This window comes from Engystomops pustulosus, chromosome 2, assembly GCF_040894005.1.
Source record: "Engystomops pustulosus chromosome 2, aEngPut4.maternal, whole genome shotgun sequence".
In the NCBI taxonomy this organism is placed as follows: domain Eukaryota; kingdom Metazoa; phylum Chordata; class Amphibia; order Anura; family Leptodactylidae; genus Engystomops; species Engystomops pustulosus.
In genome coordinates, this window is record NC_092412.1 from 15,331,288 (window position 1) to 15,350,613 (window position 19,326).

General features: G+C 45.8%; 1 protein-coding gene across 4 annotated transcripts in view; it reads left to right on the plus strand.

The window, feature by feature from the left end:
* PDE2A (phosphodiesterase 2A) overlaps nt 1-19,326 on the plus strand; it is a 456,573-nt gene that overhangs the window by 300,332 nt on the left and 136,915 nt on the right. For all 4 annotated transcript variants that reach the window (XM_072133790.1, XM_072133792.1, XM_072133791.1 and 1 more), the window contains one exon: nt 17,957-18,066. In XM_072133790.1, the coding sequence (XP_071989891.1) occupies nt 17,957-18,066 (110 nt within the window). The remainder of the gene's footprint in view (nt 1-17,956; nt 18,067-19,326) is intronic.

The window sequence follows — 19,326 nt, forward strand, 5'->3', positions numbered from 1 at the left end:
TATTCTTGTACATAGGGGGCAGTATTATAGTAGTTATATTCTTGTACATAGGGGCAGTATTATAGTAGTTATATTCTTGTACATAGGGGGCAGTATTATAGTAGTTATATTCCTGTACATAGGGGCAGTATTATAGTAGTTATATTCTTGTACATAGGGGGCAGTATTATAGTAGTTATATTCCTGTACATAGGGGGCAGTATTATAGTAGTTATATTCCTGTACATAGGAGGCAGTATTATAGTAGTTATATTCTTGTACATAGGGGCAGTATTATAGTAGTTATATTCCTGTACATATGGGGCAGTATTATAGTAGTTATATTCTTGTACATAGGGGGCAGTATTATAGTAGTTATATTCCTGTACATAGGGGGCAGTATTATAGTAGTTATATTCTTGTACATAGGGGCAGTATTATAGTAGTTATATTCCTGTACATAGGGGGCAGTATTATAGTAGTTATATTCCTGTACATAGGGGGCAGTATTATAGTAGTTATATTCTTGTACATAGGGGCAGTATTATAGTAGTTATATTCCTGTACATAGGGGGCAGTATTATAGTAGTTATATTCCTGTACATAGGAGGCAGTATTATAGTAGTTATATTCCTGTACATAGGAGGCAGTATTATAGTAGTTATATTCCTGTACATAGGGGGCAGTATTATAGTAGTTATATTCTTGTACATATGGGGCAGTATTATAGTAGTTATATTCTTGTACATAGGGGGCAGTATTATAGTAGTTATATTCCTGTACATAGGGGGCAGTATTATAGTAGTTATATTCTTGTACATAGGGGCAGTATTATAGTAGTTATATTCCTGTACATAGGGGGCAGTATTATAGTAGTTATATTCCTGTACATAGGGGGCAGTATTATAGTAGTTATATTCTTGTACATAGGGGCAGTATTATAGTAGTTATATTCCTGTACATAGGGGGCAGTATTATAGTAGTTATATTCCTGTACATAGGAGGCAGTATTATAGTAGTTATATTCCTGTACATAGGAGGCAGTATTATAGTAGTTATATTCCTGTACATAGTGGCAGTATTATAGCAGTTACATGTCTGTGTGCAGTGTTTCCTGTATTCCTGTGATGTCTCCCCCTCCTCTTAGTACTGTGTATGTTGGAGGCCTCTGATCACTTGCTCTTCTCTTCTGGATGTATCTAGATGTCAGAGGGTCTCGGGGGGACATTTGATCCTGAGCAGACAAGCTGTAGAAATCCTCGACCTCAGATCGCTCCCTGAAGTTGCGGTGTAATGAAGTCGGACAGGCGCTGTGTGCTGAGCGCGGTGCGCCATGACATGCTGTACGTCTCTTCTCTCTCCAGTCCCTCGGCGGCAGTCGTCTTCTCCATGTCACAGACAGCTCTGGCTCTGCGCCGGTGATGCTTGATGTGTCATGTTAGATCTGGGATCCCGGTGTCTGAGCCGCGGATGAAGAGGTTGATGATGGAATGGGAGAGGATGGGTGAGGGAGCAGCAGAGCCGCGCTCCATGTAACATCATCCTGTGTGTATATACTGTATTTAGTGGGGGAGGGGGGTATATCTTATAATAGGGATACATTATAATCATGTGGAGCGGATCTTTTGCCTTTTGTCTAGAACAATGGAGTAGAACATTCCGCACTCAGCGTCCGCGCTGCTTCTCAGGTGACGCTATCGCCAGTAATTGTTGAGCACTCCGCCACCGCCGCCTTCTTATCGCCTCCACAGTCGAGTGTGAAACTTGTAAATGGATTTTCTACATTTGTCTCAGGAGCTGAGAGACGAATTATTCAGTAAGTGACCCTGGGCGCTAATAAATGAGGGTGATATCAGCCCCCGCGTGGGTCACCGGAGAGAAAGAGTCTGAAATACTGTGACTATACATCCTGTAATGCCAGATTAGTGGAGATTTTGGGGCCTTATACATGAACTTAGATCTAAAGGATCCTCGTGGGTGGGGACTTGTATTCACAGCCTATTAGAACACAGAGATGGCCCATGTGACATCCTCCGGGGTTGTGTCACTTCCTGTACGGAATCGAGAGGACAGGATCTTACTTTAGAATGTTGAATTCTCCTGTAGAATTCCAGCTCTTGTTATGACTGGAGTGGAACAACGGATGTAACATTATGGGGCTCATTTACTAAGGGTCCGTGGAGGGCATTTTCGTCGGGTTTCCTAACGATTTCCATTTTGGCGCACATGATCGGATCTTGGCGCATCGGCGCCGGCTTCCACGACACAGAAATCGGGGGGAAGTGGGGGCTGTCGTTCAACTTGTCGGATTCGGACTACGCGCGGGATTTAACAATTAGAATTGTGTCGCAAGACACGCACTTCTCGTTTTTTTCTCTCTGTCCTCCCGTCCCCCGCTTTGTCCTATTTCCTAAGCACTAGTCAGGCCAGATCTGTCTGCCGATCAGCTACGCAGGACGCGTTGCGGTGGAAAGCAGTTGGCGCGGTGCGTCTCCTCTTAGAAGGCGAGCGGGTTATTAGCGCTGTGTTCACATTGTACGCAGTCTCGGTGACATCCGTGTTTACCGCGCCGTCACCTGCCGTGCTCCGGGTTATAATTGGCTTCTCAGAATTCCTCCGGGAAAGCTGCGGCGTGGTGACAACACATCAATGGTTGACCTTTGATTTACCAGGGTGAACTGTGCTCACAGATATCTGCCGCTGCCGGCTTGTCAGATTGCCAAACCGCTGCAGTACAGAGAATGACCCCCACATCAGTGCATAAAATACCCCCATAATGTCACCAAATACCACAGATATCACAGAAGGATCTACAGGCTAATAACACTGCTGTACAAATACTACCTTAGTATCACCAAATCCTGCAGTGCAGCACATAATACCACCCCGGAGACATGAAAAATACAACACTGCACAAAATACCACCCCAGAAGCAGCAAATACCACAGTGCAGCACAAATAACACGTAAGGAACTACAGAATAATATCACTTCTGTACAAATACCACCTTAGTGTCGCCAAATCCTGCAGTGCAGAACATAATAACACCGCAGAGGCACAAAAACACTGAACAAAATACTATCACGGAAGCAACAAATACCTCAGTGGAGGACGGATACCACATAAGGAACAACAGACTAATAACTTTTCTGTACACATACCACGTTAGCGTCACCAAATACTGCAGTTCAGCACATAATGCCACCCCAGAAGCAGGAAATATAACACTGCACAAAATACCACATGAGAGCCAACTAATAACAGAGGTGCCAAAATACCTCTCCAGCAGCAGCAAATACTCCCAAAAGCATGAGCAAAACTAGAATGTTGCAGAAAAGTACTTTATCAGCCCCAAATGTAGCATTGCGGCACAGAATACACCTAAGGGACAACATAGGTGCACCCCATACCTTTCCAATTGCACCAAAAAACTAAAGTGCAGTGAAAAATACCATTCCAGAATGATAGCGCTGCTCATAAGATTTGATACCCGTACAGCACAAAATCCTACCCAAAGCATGGGGAATATATATCACTACTCCATACACCACAGTGCAGTACAAATATCAACCAAGAAGCAAACAAAGTTACCACAATGCTGCACAAAACTCCACCCCAACATCACCAGATGCGGCAGTGCAGCACATAATACCAACCGGAAACATGCTATAAATAACGACACTACACAAAATATCACAATGCAGCACAAATACCACCTAAAATGTAACAAACTAATAACAGGATGCTAAATGCTCAAGTGCGGTGCAAAATACCACCCCAGAAATGCCAAATGCACTAGAGGCATCAAGTACCAGTGCAGCACAAAACACTTCCCCAAAAGCACCAAGGAAATATCAGTGCAACACAAAATGCTTCCCCAGCAGTATCAAATACCGCAGTGCAGCACATAATGCTACCCCAATAGTATAGAAAAAGAGAACGCAGCTCCAAATACCTCCCCAAAAGCAGTAAACGGATAGCAAAGTGCATCACAAAGCACATGCACCCCTCACATCCAGGTCAGGGTGGTCTCTGGTGGTCTACAGTGTCAGGCCGGCCATGGGTACCTCATGTTATACACTTGACTTTCTGGGAGATCTCCCTGATTGCAGTGGAGTTCTGCTCTGGAGGCTGTTAATGAATTATAATGTAGTAATGAAATTGCGCTCCCGGGCGGAGGCGGCTGATTCTCTGCGAGGGCGTGCGGAGGAGGCGGATGGACAAGGTGGAATTTGTAAGAACAGATATTTCTTCCGTAACCTTCCGGATCCTGTGGAAAAAAATTTTTTTTAGAACTTTTTACAGAACATAAACTCCTAGAATCTGCGTCGCGGGTAATGGAGGAGAGCGGTGACTAAGTGGTTACCATGGCGACAGATTCCAAAGCTTCCGCCGAACCTGAAGGGAAAATAATAGATTTGCTGGTCCGATATCTCGCAGATTATTCCACGCTAAATCGCGGAACCAAAAATAGATCAGCGGAGGTGGGTGGGTAGGTTGGTTTCAGAGTCAACTTTTTGAAGAGGATCAGAGGTGGATCCGGCGTTTGCATTGATATCTGCACAGTGACGTGAAAACTTCTGCCCGGAAACTTTCCTTTATATTTCCTTGTAATTTACGGCATCTCTGCTTGTTTTCAGTGAATGGAACTTGAAAGCCCATCCAACCCCAGTTCAGGATTTGTTACAGCTGTATCAACTCTAGACGATCCACAACCTGGACTCCAGACTGATACATTGTAGCAAAGCAGAAGGATCATTTAAAGGGAACCTGTCAGTAGTAGTGGCTATGCGATATACCACAGTGCAGCACGTAATACCACACCAGTAGCTTAAAAAGCTTACACTGCACAAAATGGGGCACATTTACTAAGGGTCCGTTGGACGCATTTCCGTTGGGTTTCGCAAATTTTTCCCTTTTGCTCTGAATTGCCCCGGGTTTTGGTGCACACGATCGGATTGTGGTGCATTGGCGCCGGCTTGTATGCGACACAAATCGGGGGGCATGGACGTTGAACAACCCGACTGATTCGGACAAAGCGCAGAATTCAAAAAGCAAATTGTGTTGCAAGATCAGCACTCACATGCACCGGGAAGAAGAAGATGAACTCCGGCGGACCTGAGCGGGGGAAGCGACACCTGCAGGAAATTGGACGCACGATCTTAGTGAATCGCGGCAGCTCCGAATCCTCGTCGGACATTCCCAATCGGCGGCGTCAACGGGACGGGTAAGTAAATGTGCCCCAATATCACCCCACTGACAGCAAAAAAAGCACATAATACCACCCCAGAAACATAAAAAACTTACCACCCTGCACAAAATATCACCCCACCGGCACATTTTATTATGTTGCTCTATGATATGACCAGCGCCTGAAGTAATTCCAGTTACTTCTTACATACATTTCCTTATAAACCTACTTCAATAACTTCAATATAATTTTAGTGTTGAAAGGTTAAAAAAAAAACCATGGATTAACATTCCAGAATTGTATCTTGGGGTTGTGTCCTCACACTGCTGCGCTCTGTGCTCTCTGCAGTGTGTTTGTACCTCTGTGTATGCTGTAACTAGATGCAGAACTGTGATATATGGATTCATATTCCAGGATTGAAGCTACGTGCACTAGGGTTTGGGTCCTGACACTGCTGTGCCCTTTGTTCTCTGCAGTCAGCGTTAGATATTGTCCCTTAAAAAGATGGGTAATCATACCGTTGTGTATGGTGTTACTAGCCGCAGGACTGTGAAATATAGATTTGTATTCCAGGATTGTAGTTTGGAGGGGGGGGGGGGGGGTGTCCTCACACTGCTGTGCACTTTCGTCTCTGCATAAAATTACCCTGTGGACCTAACCTTCTAAGTAAAGGCACATGATAACAAGTGGCTGTGTCAGAGCTGGAGGGGTTACTGCTCGTGCCATTGTGTCGGCGGAGGCGCCTGATACCTGCTCTGTGTAGGACAGGATTATCCTATTTACTGCTCCTTTTATTTCCTGCTTATTAAGTGGATTAGTCGCAAAGATTCTTCATTATTTCCTGAGGCCACCAGGAAAACAGAAATTATTTCATTAGATGATAAATCCTCAGCAGCCGCGTCCCCCGCAGGAAGGAGGGATCCTGATAAAGAACTAAAAATAACAGGAAAACAACTGAGAACAGCGCCTCTCCTGTGCACAGGCTGTGTCTGGTACTGCGGCTCTGCAACATCCACTTCAAAGGAGGGAGGAGGATCCGAGATGGCAGATACTTGTATCGTTACAAAGGGAGAATCCTGACGAGATGTTACAATGGTATCTTAGTCTTAGTCAAGGGGAGTTCTATTCAGAAAGCACAGAGCACAGCAGTGTGAGGACATGCCCTCAGTACATATGGAGAACCTACAATCCTGGAATCTAAATCCATATTTCACAGTCCTGCTGCTACTTACAACTTACATATAGGTCTGATTACACATCTCTGCGGGGACACTGTCTTCAGAGAGCACAGCAGTGTGAGGACACACCCCAGTGCACTTGGAGAAGCTACATTCCGGGGATGTAAATCCATATATCACAGTCCTTCTGCTATTAAAAACAACACAGAGGTCTGATGACAAATCTCTCCAGGGACAAAACACTAGCTGCAGAGAGGACAGAGCACAACAGTGTGAGGATACAACACATTTCCTGCACATCCCAGTATAGCAGTTGTTTTGCACACGTCTCAGTATAGCGGTTGTTTTCCATGTGTCTCAGTATAGTGAATGTTTTCCATATTTCTCAGTATAGCAGTTGTTTTCCACATGTCTCAGTATAGCAGTTGTTTTCCACATGTCTCAGTATAGCGGTTGTTTTGCACACATCTCAGTATAGCGGTTGTTTTGCACATCTCAGTATAGCGGTCGTTTTGCACACGTCTCAGTATAGCGGTTGTTTTGCACACGTCTCAGTATAGCGGTTGTTTTGTCTTGTATCTGCCCGGTGATCTGTATTCTGCGCCCTCCTCGCCCGCTGAATTAAAGGGCAGTGATGTTTCCTCATCAGATACACGGTGTGTTCTCAGATGTTACACGGGCGCCTCGCACTGTAATTGGTGTTTATTGTGGGAAAGGTCAGGCGGTGCGGCTGATACACATGTCCGGGCGCCAGGTGGGGTGCGCCAGCCTCGCCAGCTCTAAGTGGTGCGCTGATGAGCGGACATCACCACTTACACATTGGCACCGAGCGATGGGGAATATTTGATGCATCTAGTGACTGATTTCCAGATGGCGCGGTGCCACGTCTATGCCAGGACGCACATCAGCCGCAGCCGCACATCAGCCGGAGCCGCACATCAGCCGGAGCCGCACAACAGCCGGAGCCGCACAACAGCCGGAGCCGCACATCAGCCGCAGCCGCACATCAGCCGGAGCCGCACACCAGCCGGAGCCGCACATCAGCCGCAGCCGCACATCAGCCGGAGCCGCACATCAGCCGGAGCCGCACATCAGCCGGAGCCGCACATCAGCCGCACATCAGCCGGAGCCCCACAACAGCCGGAGCCGCACAACAGCCGCAGCCGCACATCAGCCGCAGCCGCACATCAGCCGGAGCCGCACATCAGCCGGAGCCGCACAACAGCCGCAGCCGCACAACAGCCGCAGCCGCACATCAGCCGCAGCCGCACATCAGCCGGAGCCGCACATCAGCCGGAGCCGCACATCAGCCGGAGCCGCACATCAGCCGGAGCCGCACATCAGCCGCACATCAGCCGGAGCCCCACAACAGCCGGAGCCGCACAACAGCCGCAGCCGCACATCAGCCGCAGCCGCACATCAGCCGGAGCCGCACATCAGCCGGAGCCGCACATCAGCCGGAGCCGCACATCAGCCGGAGCCGCACATCAGCCGCAGCCGCACATCAGCCGGAGCCGCACAGCAGCCGGAGCCGCACATCAGCCGCAGCCGCACAACAGCCGGAGCCGCACATCAGCCGCAGCCGCACATCAGCCGCAGCCGCACAACAGCGGCAGCCGCACAACAGCCGGAGCCGCACAACAGCCGCAGCCGCACAACAGCCGGAGCCGCACATCAGCCGCAGCCGCACATCAGCCGGAGCCGCACACCAGCCGCAGCCGCACATCAGCCGGAGCCGCACAACAGCCGCAGCCGCACATCAGCCGGAGCCGCACATCAGCCGGAGCCGCACATCAGCCGGAGCCGCACATCAGCCGGAGCCCCACAACAGCCGGAGCCGCACAACAGCCGGAGCCGCACAACAGCCGCAGCCGCACATCAGCCGCAGCCGCACATCAGCCGCAGCCGCACATCAGCCGGAGCCGCACATCAGCCGGAGCCGCACATCAGCCGGAGCCGCACATCAGCCGGAGCCGCACAGCAGCCGGAGCCGCACATCAGCCGCAGCCGCACAACAGCTGGAGCCGCACAACAGCCGGAGCCGCACATCAGCCGCAGCCGCACAACAGCGGCAGCCGCACAACAGCGGCAGCCGCACAACAGCCGGAGCCGCACAACAGCCGGAGCCGCACATCAGCCGCAGCCGCACATCAGCTGCAGCCGCACAACAGCCGGAGCCGCACAACAGCCGGAGCCGCACCGACGCTTCACTCTTTATGTAATTTGTTCTGGAGATAAGTGTCTGCCGCTCCGGGGATTAAACATCATTAAGTCATCTCCGTGATCATATTATAGCGTACAGCAGGCGGGCACATGGAGCGGTACCCTCACATGTCACCAGACCCCATGCCAGGGGGAACCAGCTGCATGTACTGCATCACTAGTAATCTGTATGTACAGAGCGCCCCCTAGTGCTGGCAGGGAATAGGTGGAATTATATCATGGAACTCTACATGTGTGCAATGGTGCACTTATATATACAGGATAGGAGTAGTAGTACTGTGCTGTGCCCATATATACAGGATAGGAGTAGTAGTACTGTGCTGTGTCCATATATACAGGATAGGAGTAGTAGTACTATGCTGTGCTCATATATACAGGATAGGAGTAGTAGTACTGTGCTGTGCCTATATATACAGGATAGGAGTAGTAGTACTGTGCTGTGCCCATATATATACAGGATAGGAGTAGTAGTACTGCGCTGTGCCCATATGTACAGGATAGGAGTAGTAGTACTGTGCTGTGCTCATATATACAGGATAGGAGTAGTAGTACTGTGCTGTGCCCATATATATACAGGATAGGAGTAGTAGTACTGCGCTGTGCCCATATATACAGGATAGGAGTAGTAGTACTGAGCTGTGCCCATATATACAGGGTAGGAGTAGTAGTACTGTGCTGTGCCCATATATACAGGATAGGAGTAGTAGTACTGTGCTGTGCCCATATATACAGGATAGGAGTAGTAGTACTGTGCTGTGTCCACATATACAGGATAGGAGTAGTAGTACTGTGCAGTGCCCATATATACAGGATAGGAGTAGTAGTACTGTGCTTTGCCCATATATACAGGATAGGAGTAGTAGTACTGTGCTGTGTCTATATATACAGGATAGGAGTAGAAATACTGTGCTTATATATACAGGATAGGAGTAGTAGTACTGTGCTGTGCCCATATATACAGGATAGGAGTAGTAGTACTGTGCTGTGTCCATATATACAGGATAGGAGTAGTAGTACTGTGCTGTGCCCATATATACAGGATAGGAGTAGTAGTACTCTGCTGTGTCCATATATACAGGATAGGAGTAGTAGTACTGTGCCCATATGTGCAGGATAGGAGTAGTAGTACTGTGCTGTGTCCATATATACAGGATAGGAGTAGTAGTACTGTGCTGTGTCCATATATACGGGATAGGAGTAGTAGTACTGTGCTGTGTCCATATATACAGGATAGGAGTAGTAGTACTGTGCTGTGCCCATATATACAGGATAGGAGTAGTAGTACTGTGCTGTGTCCATATATACAGGATAGGAGTAGTAGTACTGTGCTGTGCCCATATATACAGGACAGTAGTAGTAGTAGTACTGTGCAGTGTCCATATATACAGGATAGGAGTAGTAGTACTGTGCTGTGTCCATATATACAGGATAGGAGTAGTAGTACTGTGCAGTGTCCATATATACAGGATAGGAGTAGTAGTACTGTGCTGTGCCCATATATACAGGATAGGAGTAGTAGTACTGTGCTGTGCTCATATATACAGGATAGGAGTAGTAGTACTGTGCTGTGTCCATATATACAGGATAGGAGTAGTAGTATTGTGCTGTGTTCATATATACAGGATAGGAGTAGTAGTACTGTGCTTTGCCCATATATACAGGATAGGAGTAGTAGTACTGTGCTGTGTCTATATATACAGGATAGGAGTAGTAGTACTGTGCTGTGCCCATATATACAGGATAGGAGTAGTAGTACTGTACTGTGCCCATATATACAGGATAGGAGTAGTAGTACTGTGCTGTGCCCATATATACAGGATAGGAGTAGTAGTACTGTGCTGTGCCCATATATACAGGATAGTTGTAGTAGTACTGTGCTGTGCCCATATATACAGGATAGGAGTAGTAGTACTGTGCTGTGTCCATATATACAGGATAGGAGTAGTAGTACTGTGCTGTGTCCATATATACAGGATAGGAGTAGTAGTACTGTGCTTTGCCCATATATACAGGGTAGGAATAGTAGTACTGTGCTGTGTCTATATATACAGGATAGGAGTAGTAGTACTGTGCTGTGCCCATATATACAGGATAGGAGTAGTAGTACTGTGCTGTGTCTATATATACAGGATAGGAGTAGAAATACTGTGCTTATATATACAGGATAGGAGTAGTAGTACTGTGCTGTGTCCATATATACAGGATAGGAGTAGTAGTACTGTGCTTTGCCCATATATACAGGGTAGGAGTAGTAGTACTGTGCTGTGTCTATATATACAGGATAGGAGTAGTAGTACTGTGCTGTGTCCATATATACAGGATAGGAGTAGTAGTATTGTGCTGTGTTCATATATACAGGATAGGAGTAGTAGTACTGTGCTTTGCCCATATATACAGGATAGGAGTAGTAGTACTGTGCTGTGTCTATATATACAGGATAGGAGTAGTAGTACTGTGCTGTGCCCATATATACAGGATAGGAGTAGTAGTACTGTACTGTGCCCATATATACAGGATAGGAGTAGTAGTACTGTGCTGTGCCCATATATACAGGATAGTTGTAGTAGTACTGTGCTGTGCCCATATATACAGGATAGGAGTAGTAGTACTGTGCTGTGTCCATATATACAGGATAGGAGTAGTAGTACTGTGCTGTGTCCATATATACAGGATAGGAGTAGTAGTACTGTGCTTTGCCCATATATACAGGGTAGGAGTAGTAGTACTGTGCTGTGTCTATATATACAGGATAGGAGTAGTAGTACTGTGCTGTGCCCATATATACAGGATAGGAGTAGTAGTACTGTGCTGTGCCCATATATACAGCATAGGAGTAGTAGTACTGTACTGTGTCCATATATACAGGATAGGAGTAGTAGTACTGTGCTGTGTCCATATATACAGGATAGGAGTAGTAGTACTGTGCTTTGCCCATATATACAGGGTAGGAGTAGTAGTACTGTGCTGTGTCTATATATACAGGATAGGAGTAGTAGTACTGTGCTGTGCCCATATATACAGGATAGGAGTAGTAGTACTGTGCTGTGTCCATATATACAGGATAGGAGTAGTAGTACTGTGCTGTGCCCATATATACAGGATAGGAGTAGTAGTACTGTGCTGTGTCCATATATACAGGATAGGAGTAGTAGTACTGCGCCCATATAAACAGGATAGGAGTAGTAGTACTGTGCTGTGCCCATATATACAGGATAGGAGTAGTAGTACTGTGCTGTGTCCATATATACAGGATAGGAGTAGTAGTACTGTGCTGTGCCCATATATACAGGATAGGAGTAGTAGTACTGTGCTGTGTCCATATATACAGGATAGGAGTAGTAGTACTGCGCCCATATAAACAGGATAGGAGTAGTAGTACTGTGCTGTGCCCATATATACAGGATAGGAGTAGTAGTACTGTGCTGTGTCCATATATACAGGATAGGAGTAGTAGTACTGTGCTGTGCCCATATATACAGGATAGGAGTAGTAGTACTGTGCTGTGTCCATATATACAGGATAGGAGTAGTAGTACTGCGCCCATATAAACAGGATAGGAGTAGTAGTACTGTGCTGTGCCCATATATACAGGATAGGAGTAGTAGTACTGTGCTGTGTCCATATATACAGGATAGGAGTAGTAGTACTGTGCTGTGCCCATATATACAGGATAGGAGTAGTAGTACTGTGCTGTGTCCATATATACAGGATAGGAGTAGTAGTACTGCGCCCATATAAACAGGATAGGAGTAGTAGTACTGTGCTTAGATACTATAGCTGTGCCATCATGCAATGTGATTATAGTGCCTGGTACTATTTGGGCACTATAGATTCCCTATGATTCTCCTACAGCTGGTCTATACATGACCTCTCAGTGTTTCTTTAAGCAATCATTTGCCCGTGCTGTGTAGATTGCGGTGTCTTGGTCGTGTTATTTCCAGCTCCGTAGTCACTGAGTGGAATTGATTTCCTAGAAGAGAATAATCTGCCGAATGTCTGATGGACGCAACAAGAGGAGAGGAAACATCTGATATGTGATCAGCATCCAGACCGCTACCCCAGGGAGCACCGGAGGAGAGGGAGAGCAACGGGCAGGATTATAGTAGTTATATTCTTGTACATAGGGGACAGTATTATAGTAGTTATATTCCTGTACATAGGGGGCAGTATTATAGTAGTTATATTCTTGTACATAGGGGCAGTATTATAGTAGTTATATTCTTGTACATATGGGGCAGTATTATAGTAGTTATATTCCTGTACATAGGGGGCAGTATTATAGTAGTTATATTCTTGTACATAGGGAGCAGTATTATAGTAGATATATTCTTGTACATAGGGGGCAGTATTATAGTAGTTATATTCCTGTACATAGGGGCTGTATTATAGCAGTTATATTCTTGTACATAGGAGGCAGTATTATAGTAGTTATATTCTTGTACATAGGAGGCAGTATTATAGTAGTTATATTCCTGTACATAGGGGGCAGTATTATAGCAGTTATATTCTTGTACATAGGAGGCAGTATTATAGCAGTTATATTCTTGTACATAGGGGGCAGTATTATAGTAGTTATATTCTTGTACATAGGAGGCAGTATTATAGTAGTTATATTCCTGTACATAGGGGGCAGTATTATAGTAGTTATATTCCTGTACATAGGGGGCAGTATTATAGTAGTTATATTCTTGTACATAGGGGGCAGTATTATAGTAGTTATATTCTTGTACATAGGGGACAGTATTATAGTAGTTATATTCCTGTACATAGGGAGCAGTATTATAGTAGTTATATTCCTGTACATAGGGGGCAGTATTATAGTAGTTATATTCTTGTACATAGGGGGCAGTATTATAGTAGTTATATTCCTGTACATAGGGGGCAGTATTATAGTAGTTATATTCTTGTACATAGGGGGCAGTATTATAGTAGTTATATTCTTGTACATAGGGGGCAGTATTATAGTAGTTATATTCCTGTACATAGGGGGCAGTATTATAGTAGTTATATTCTTGTACATAGGGGACAGTATTATAGTAGTTATATTCCTGTACATAGGGGGCAGTATTATAGTAGTTATATTCTTGTACATAGGGGACAGTATTATAGTAGTTATATTCCTGTACATAGAGGGCAGTATTATAGTAGTTATATTCTTGTACATAGGGGGCAGTATTATAGTAGTTATATTCCTCTACATAGGGGTAGTATTATAGTAGTTATATTCTTGTACATAGGGGGCAGTATTATAGTAGTTATATTCCTGTACATAGGGGGCAGTATTATAGTAGTTATATTCCTGTACATAGGGGGCAGTATTATAGTAGTTATATTCCTGTACATAGGGGGCAGTATTATAGTAGTTATATTCCTGTACATAGGGGGCAGTATTATAGTAGTTATATTCCTGTACATAAGGGGCACTATTATAGTAGTTATATTATTGTACATAGGGGCAGTATTATAGTAGTTATATTCCTGTACATAGGGGGCAGTATTATAGTAGTTATATTCTTGTACATAGGGGGCAGTATTATAGTAGTTATATTCCTGTACATAGGGGGCAGTATTATAGTAGTTATATTCCTGTACATAGGAGGCAGTATTATAGTAGTTATATTCCTGTACATAGGGGGCAGTATTATAGTAGTTATATTCTTGTACATAGGGGCAGTATTATAGTAGTTATATTCCTGTACATAGGGGGCAGTATTATAGTAGTTATATTCTTGTACATAGGGGCAGTATTATAGTAGTTATATTCTTGTACATAGGGGGCAGTATTATAGTAGTTATATTCCTGTACATAGGGGGCAGTATTATAGTAGTTATATTCTTGTACATAGGGGCAGTATTATAGTAGTTATATTCTTGTACATAGGGGGCAGTATTATAGTAGTTATATTCTTGTACATAGGGGCAGTATTATAGTAGTTATATTCCTGTACATAGGGGGCAGTATTATAGTAGTTATATTCTTGTACATAGGGGCAGTATTATAGTAGTTATATTCTTGTACATAGGGGGCAGTATTATAGTAGTTATATTCTTGTACATAGGAGGCAGTATTATAGTAGTTATATTCCTGTACATAGGGGGCAGTATTATAGTAGTTATATTCTTGTACATAGCGGGCAGTATTATAGTAGTTATACTCTTGTACATAGGGGGCAGTATTATAGTAGTTATATTCCTGTACATAGGGGCAGTATTATAGTAGTTATATTCTTGTACATAGGGGGGCAGTATTATAGTAGTTATATTCTTGTACATAGGGAGCAGTATTATAGTAGTTATATTCTTGTACATAGGGGGCAGTATTATAGTAGTTATACTCTTGTACATAGGGGGCAGTAGTATGGTAGTTATATTCCTGTACATAGAGGGCAGTATTATAGTAGTTATATTCTTGTACATAGGAGACAGTATTATAGTAGTTATATTCCTGTACATAGAGGGCAGTATTATAGTAGTTATATTCTTGTACATAGGGGCCAGTATTATAGTAGTTATATTCCTGTACATAGGGGGCAGTATTATAGTAGTTATATTCCTGTACATAGGGGCAGTATTATAGTAGTTATATTCCTGTACACAGGGGGCAGTATTATAGTAGTTATATTCCTGTACATAGGGGGCAGTATTATAGTAGTTATATTCTTGTACATAGGGGGCAGTATTATAGTAGTTATATTCTTGTACATAGGGGGCAGTAGTATGGTAGTTATATTCCTGTACATAGAGGGCAGTATTATAGTAGTTATATTCCTGTACATAGGGAGCAGTATTATAGTAGTTATATCCTTGTACACAGGGAGCAGTATTATAGTAGTTATATTCCTGTACATAGGGGGCAGTATTATAGTAGTTATATTCTTGTACATAGGGGCAGTATTATAGTAGTTATATCCTTGTACACAGGGAGCAGTATTATAGTAGTTATATTCCTGTACATAGGGGGCAGTATTATAGTAGTTATATTCTTGTACATAGGGGGCAGTATTATAGTAGTTATATTCTTGTACATAGGGGGTAGTATTATAGTAGTTATATTCCTGTACATAGGGGGCAGTATTATAGTAGTTATATTCTTGTACATAGGGGGCAGTATTATAGTAGTTATATTCTTGTACATAGGGGGCAGTAGTATGGTAGTTATATTCTTGTACATAGGGGGCAGTATTATAGTAGTTATATTCTTGTACAGTATAATCTGGGAGACGTTTTGCCATCTCATGCACATGACTAGGCAGTATTATGTTTCCGCCATTACATAAGGATTTGTGGACCTGGGGGTCTAGTTCTCTCCTGGGGTCCGGTCTGTGGCCGCGCCAGACACATAATATGTAATGAGGTGACGGCCGGTGTGGCGGCTGCTCCGCTCCTCGTAGCTTTTAATGTCAGTGACAAATGCTATGAGCTCGGGGAAGTGAATATATGAGATCACAGCCTCGTTACATAATAAACAGGTCAGACGCGAGCGCTGACTCCGGCCGCTGCGGTAATTAAATCAGATCCTCGCAGCCGCCGCCGCTGAGATTTACAGCTGATGAATCCGCCATGTATCATCGGTGCTGAGAGCCGCCGACAGGAGGTCCGGGATGGAGGAGATGCAACAGATTTTATTAACTTTTGTCTTCTGTATTACCAGGCCGCTGCGTTATAAAATATTAAGAAACGGCAGAATTGTGAGCGCAGCTCTGGATAAGACTGGAGTATAAATGTGTTACAATTTCAGGGTTCTTTAGTATAGTGGAATCTATGAGTGTAATATAAAATAACATATAATACGGCACAAAATGCCGCCCCAGGAGTCCCACACAAATACTAGCGCAGCACAAGATACCACCCCAGTGCCACAGCCTCAGGGCACATTGCTGGAGAGGAAGGCGAGGGTTAAGCGATTGTTCGGTTCCGTTTTCTAATGAGCCTCTTATAAAACATCCCCGGAGCTGGATTTCTCTGCCAGAGCTTGTCTGTGGTGTTTGGTTCTGTTTCTGCTTCCTGTCTCTGTTCCGCCCCAGACACGGCAAACTCATCCACCAGCAGCTTCCAGGCAAGATTAGGCTGTCACATTGCAGGATCGTTCAGGTTTCAGGTAGTGAGTTTATGTTCTGCAGACAGGGTCCACGGGGGTGTTGGAGGGTCGTTGTGCCACCATGTGCGTAGTTATGCAGCTTGTGCCGATTCTGCTTGTGTGCGAGTCTATTACTGGGCTGGATACGATGCTATGATTTCACCAGGGGGCACTACACATAACTGTGACACAAACACATTGCCACTCAAAATAATTCTCCAAGGTCACCAAACAGTAATAAGACGTGTTATATAAAAGGCCACCATAGGAACCCTCAACAGATACCACCATGTGCCACATAATGCCACCAAAGGGGCAACACATAACCCATGGCTGCAGAATATACCACCCAAGACGCACCAAACGCATAAAAGACTACAGCACAATATGCCACCCCAGGGGCAACCAACGCTTAACAGAGTGCTGCACATTATACCACCCCAGAGGGCACCCAACATAAACAAGATTGCAGCACAATATACCACCCCAGGGGCACCCAACATATACAAGACTGCAACACAATATACCACCCCAGGGGCACCCAACACTTAGCACAGTGCTGCACATTATATACCCCAGAGGGCACCCAGCATATAAAAGATTGCAGCACAATATTCTACCCCAGGGGCACCCAATACATAACAGATTGCAGCAAAAGATACCACCCTTGGGGCACCCAACACTTTACACAGTGCTGCACAGTATACCACCCAGGGGCACCCAAAATATGCAAGATTGCAGCACAATATTCTACCCTAGGGGCACCCAATATATACAAGATTACAGCACAATATACCACCCCAGGGGCACCCAACACTTAACACAGTGGGGGTAATTTACTAAGGGCCGATTCGCGTTTTCCCGACGTGTTACCCGAATATTTCCGATTTGTGCCGATTTCCCCCGGGATTTTGGCGCACGCGATCGGATTGTGGCGCATCGGCGACGGAAGTCGGGGGGCGTGGCCGAATGAAAACCCAACGATTCGGAAAAGCCGCCGCATTTTTAAAAAAAAATGTGTCGCAGAGCTTGCACTTACCTTCACTCAGCCCGGCTCGGTGGATTCCAGTGCGTTCCGAAGCTCTTCAGCGCAGCAGCGCCACCTGGAGGACGGCGGAGGAACTTCCTTAATAAATCCCGCCCGGACCCGAATCCACCGCAGAGAGCGCGCCGCTGGATTGCGAATGGACTGGGTAAGTAAATCTGCCCCAGTGTTTCACAGTTTACTACCCAGGTGGTATAGCATATTGCTGCACAAGCTTTGGATGTGACTAGAGTATAACACCTAATATGTTGTCTTTCTCTTAGGGATTCTGTTCTGCTACGGAAGAGGATCGAGTGCAGTGGACTGACCCCCGCAGAGCTCCTGGGGCAGCAGATGGGCAGCCTGGCAGCGCCCCTACCCCCAGATAAACAAGGTGAGTGCCCAGGTGCCTGCTGCTGCAGATGGTCACTCCCAATATCATGTATACAGGGCGAGGGTCCCTCCTCCACAGAGCACAGTGCTCAGCTGTGATAGTAACAATGGGAGGGTCCCTTCTCCACAGAGCACAGTGCTCAGCTGTGATAGTAACAATGGGAGGGTCCCTTCTCCACAGAGCACAGTGCTCAGCTGTGATAGTAACAATGGGAGGGTCCCTGCTCCACAGAGCACAGTGCTCAGCTGTGATAGTAACAATGGGAGGGTCCTCACTCCACAGAGCACAGTGCTCAGCTGTGATAGTAACAATGGGAGGGTCCCTGCTCCACAGAGCACAGTGCTCAGCTGTGATAGTAACAATGGGAGGGTCCCTGCTCCACAGAGCACAGTGCTCAGCTGTGATAGTAACAATGGGAGGGTCCCTGCTCCACAGAGCACAGTGCTCAGCTGTGATAGTAACAATGGGAGGGTCCCTGCTCCACAGAGCACAGTGCTCAGCTGTGATAGTAACAATGGGAGGGTCCCTGCTCCACAGAGCACAGTGCTCAGCTGTGATAGTAACAATGGGAGGGTCCTCGCTCCACAGAGCACAGTGCTCAGCTGTGATAGTAACAATGGGAGGGTCCCTTCTCCACAGAGCACAGTGCTCAGCTGTGATAGTAACAATGGGAGGGTCCCTGCTCCACAGAGCACAGTGCTCAGCTGTGATAGTAACAATGGGAGGGTCCTCGCTCCACAGAGCACAGTGCTCAGCTGTGATAGTAACAATGGGAGGGTCCCTTCTCCACAGAGCACAGTGCTCAGCTGTGATAGTAACAATGGGAGGGTCCCTGCTCCACAGAGCACAGTGCTCAGCTGTGATAGTAACAATGGGAGGGTCCCTGCTCCACAGAGCACAGTGCTCAGCTGTGATAGTAACAATGGGAGGGTCCCTGCTCCACAGAGCACAGTGCTCAGCTGTGATAGTAACAATGGGAGGGTCCCTGCTCCACAGAGCACAGTGCTCAGCTGTGATAGTAACAATGGGAGGGTCCTCACTCCACAGAGCACAGTGCTCAGCTGTGATAGTAACAATGGGAGGGTCCTCGCTCCACAGAGCACAGTGCTCAGCTGTGATAGTAACAATGGGAGGGTCCCTGCTCCACAGAGCACAGTGCTCAGCTGTGATAGTAACAATGGGAGGGTCCTCGCTCCACAGAGCACAGTGCTCAGCTGTGATAGTAACAATGGGAGGGTCCCTGCTCCACAGAGCACAGTG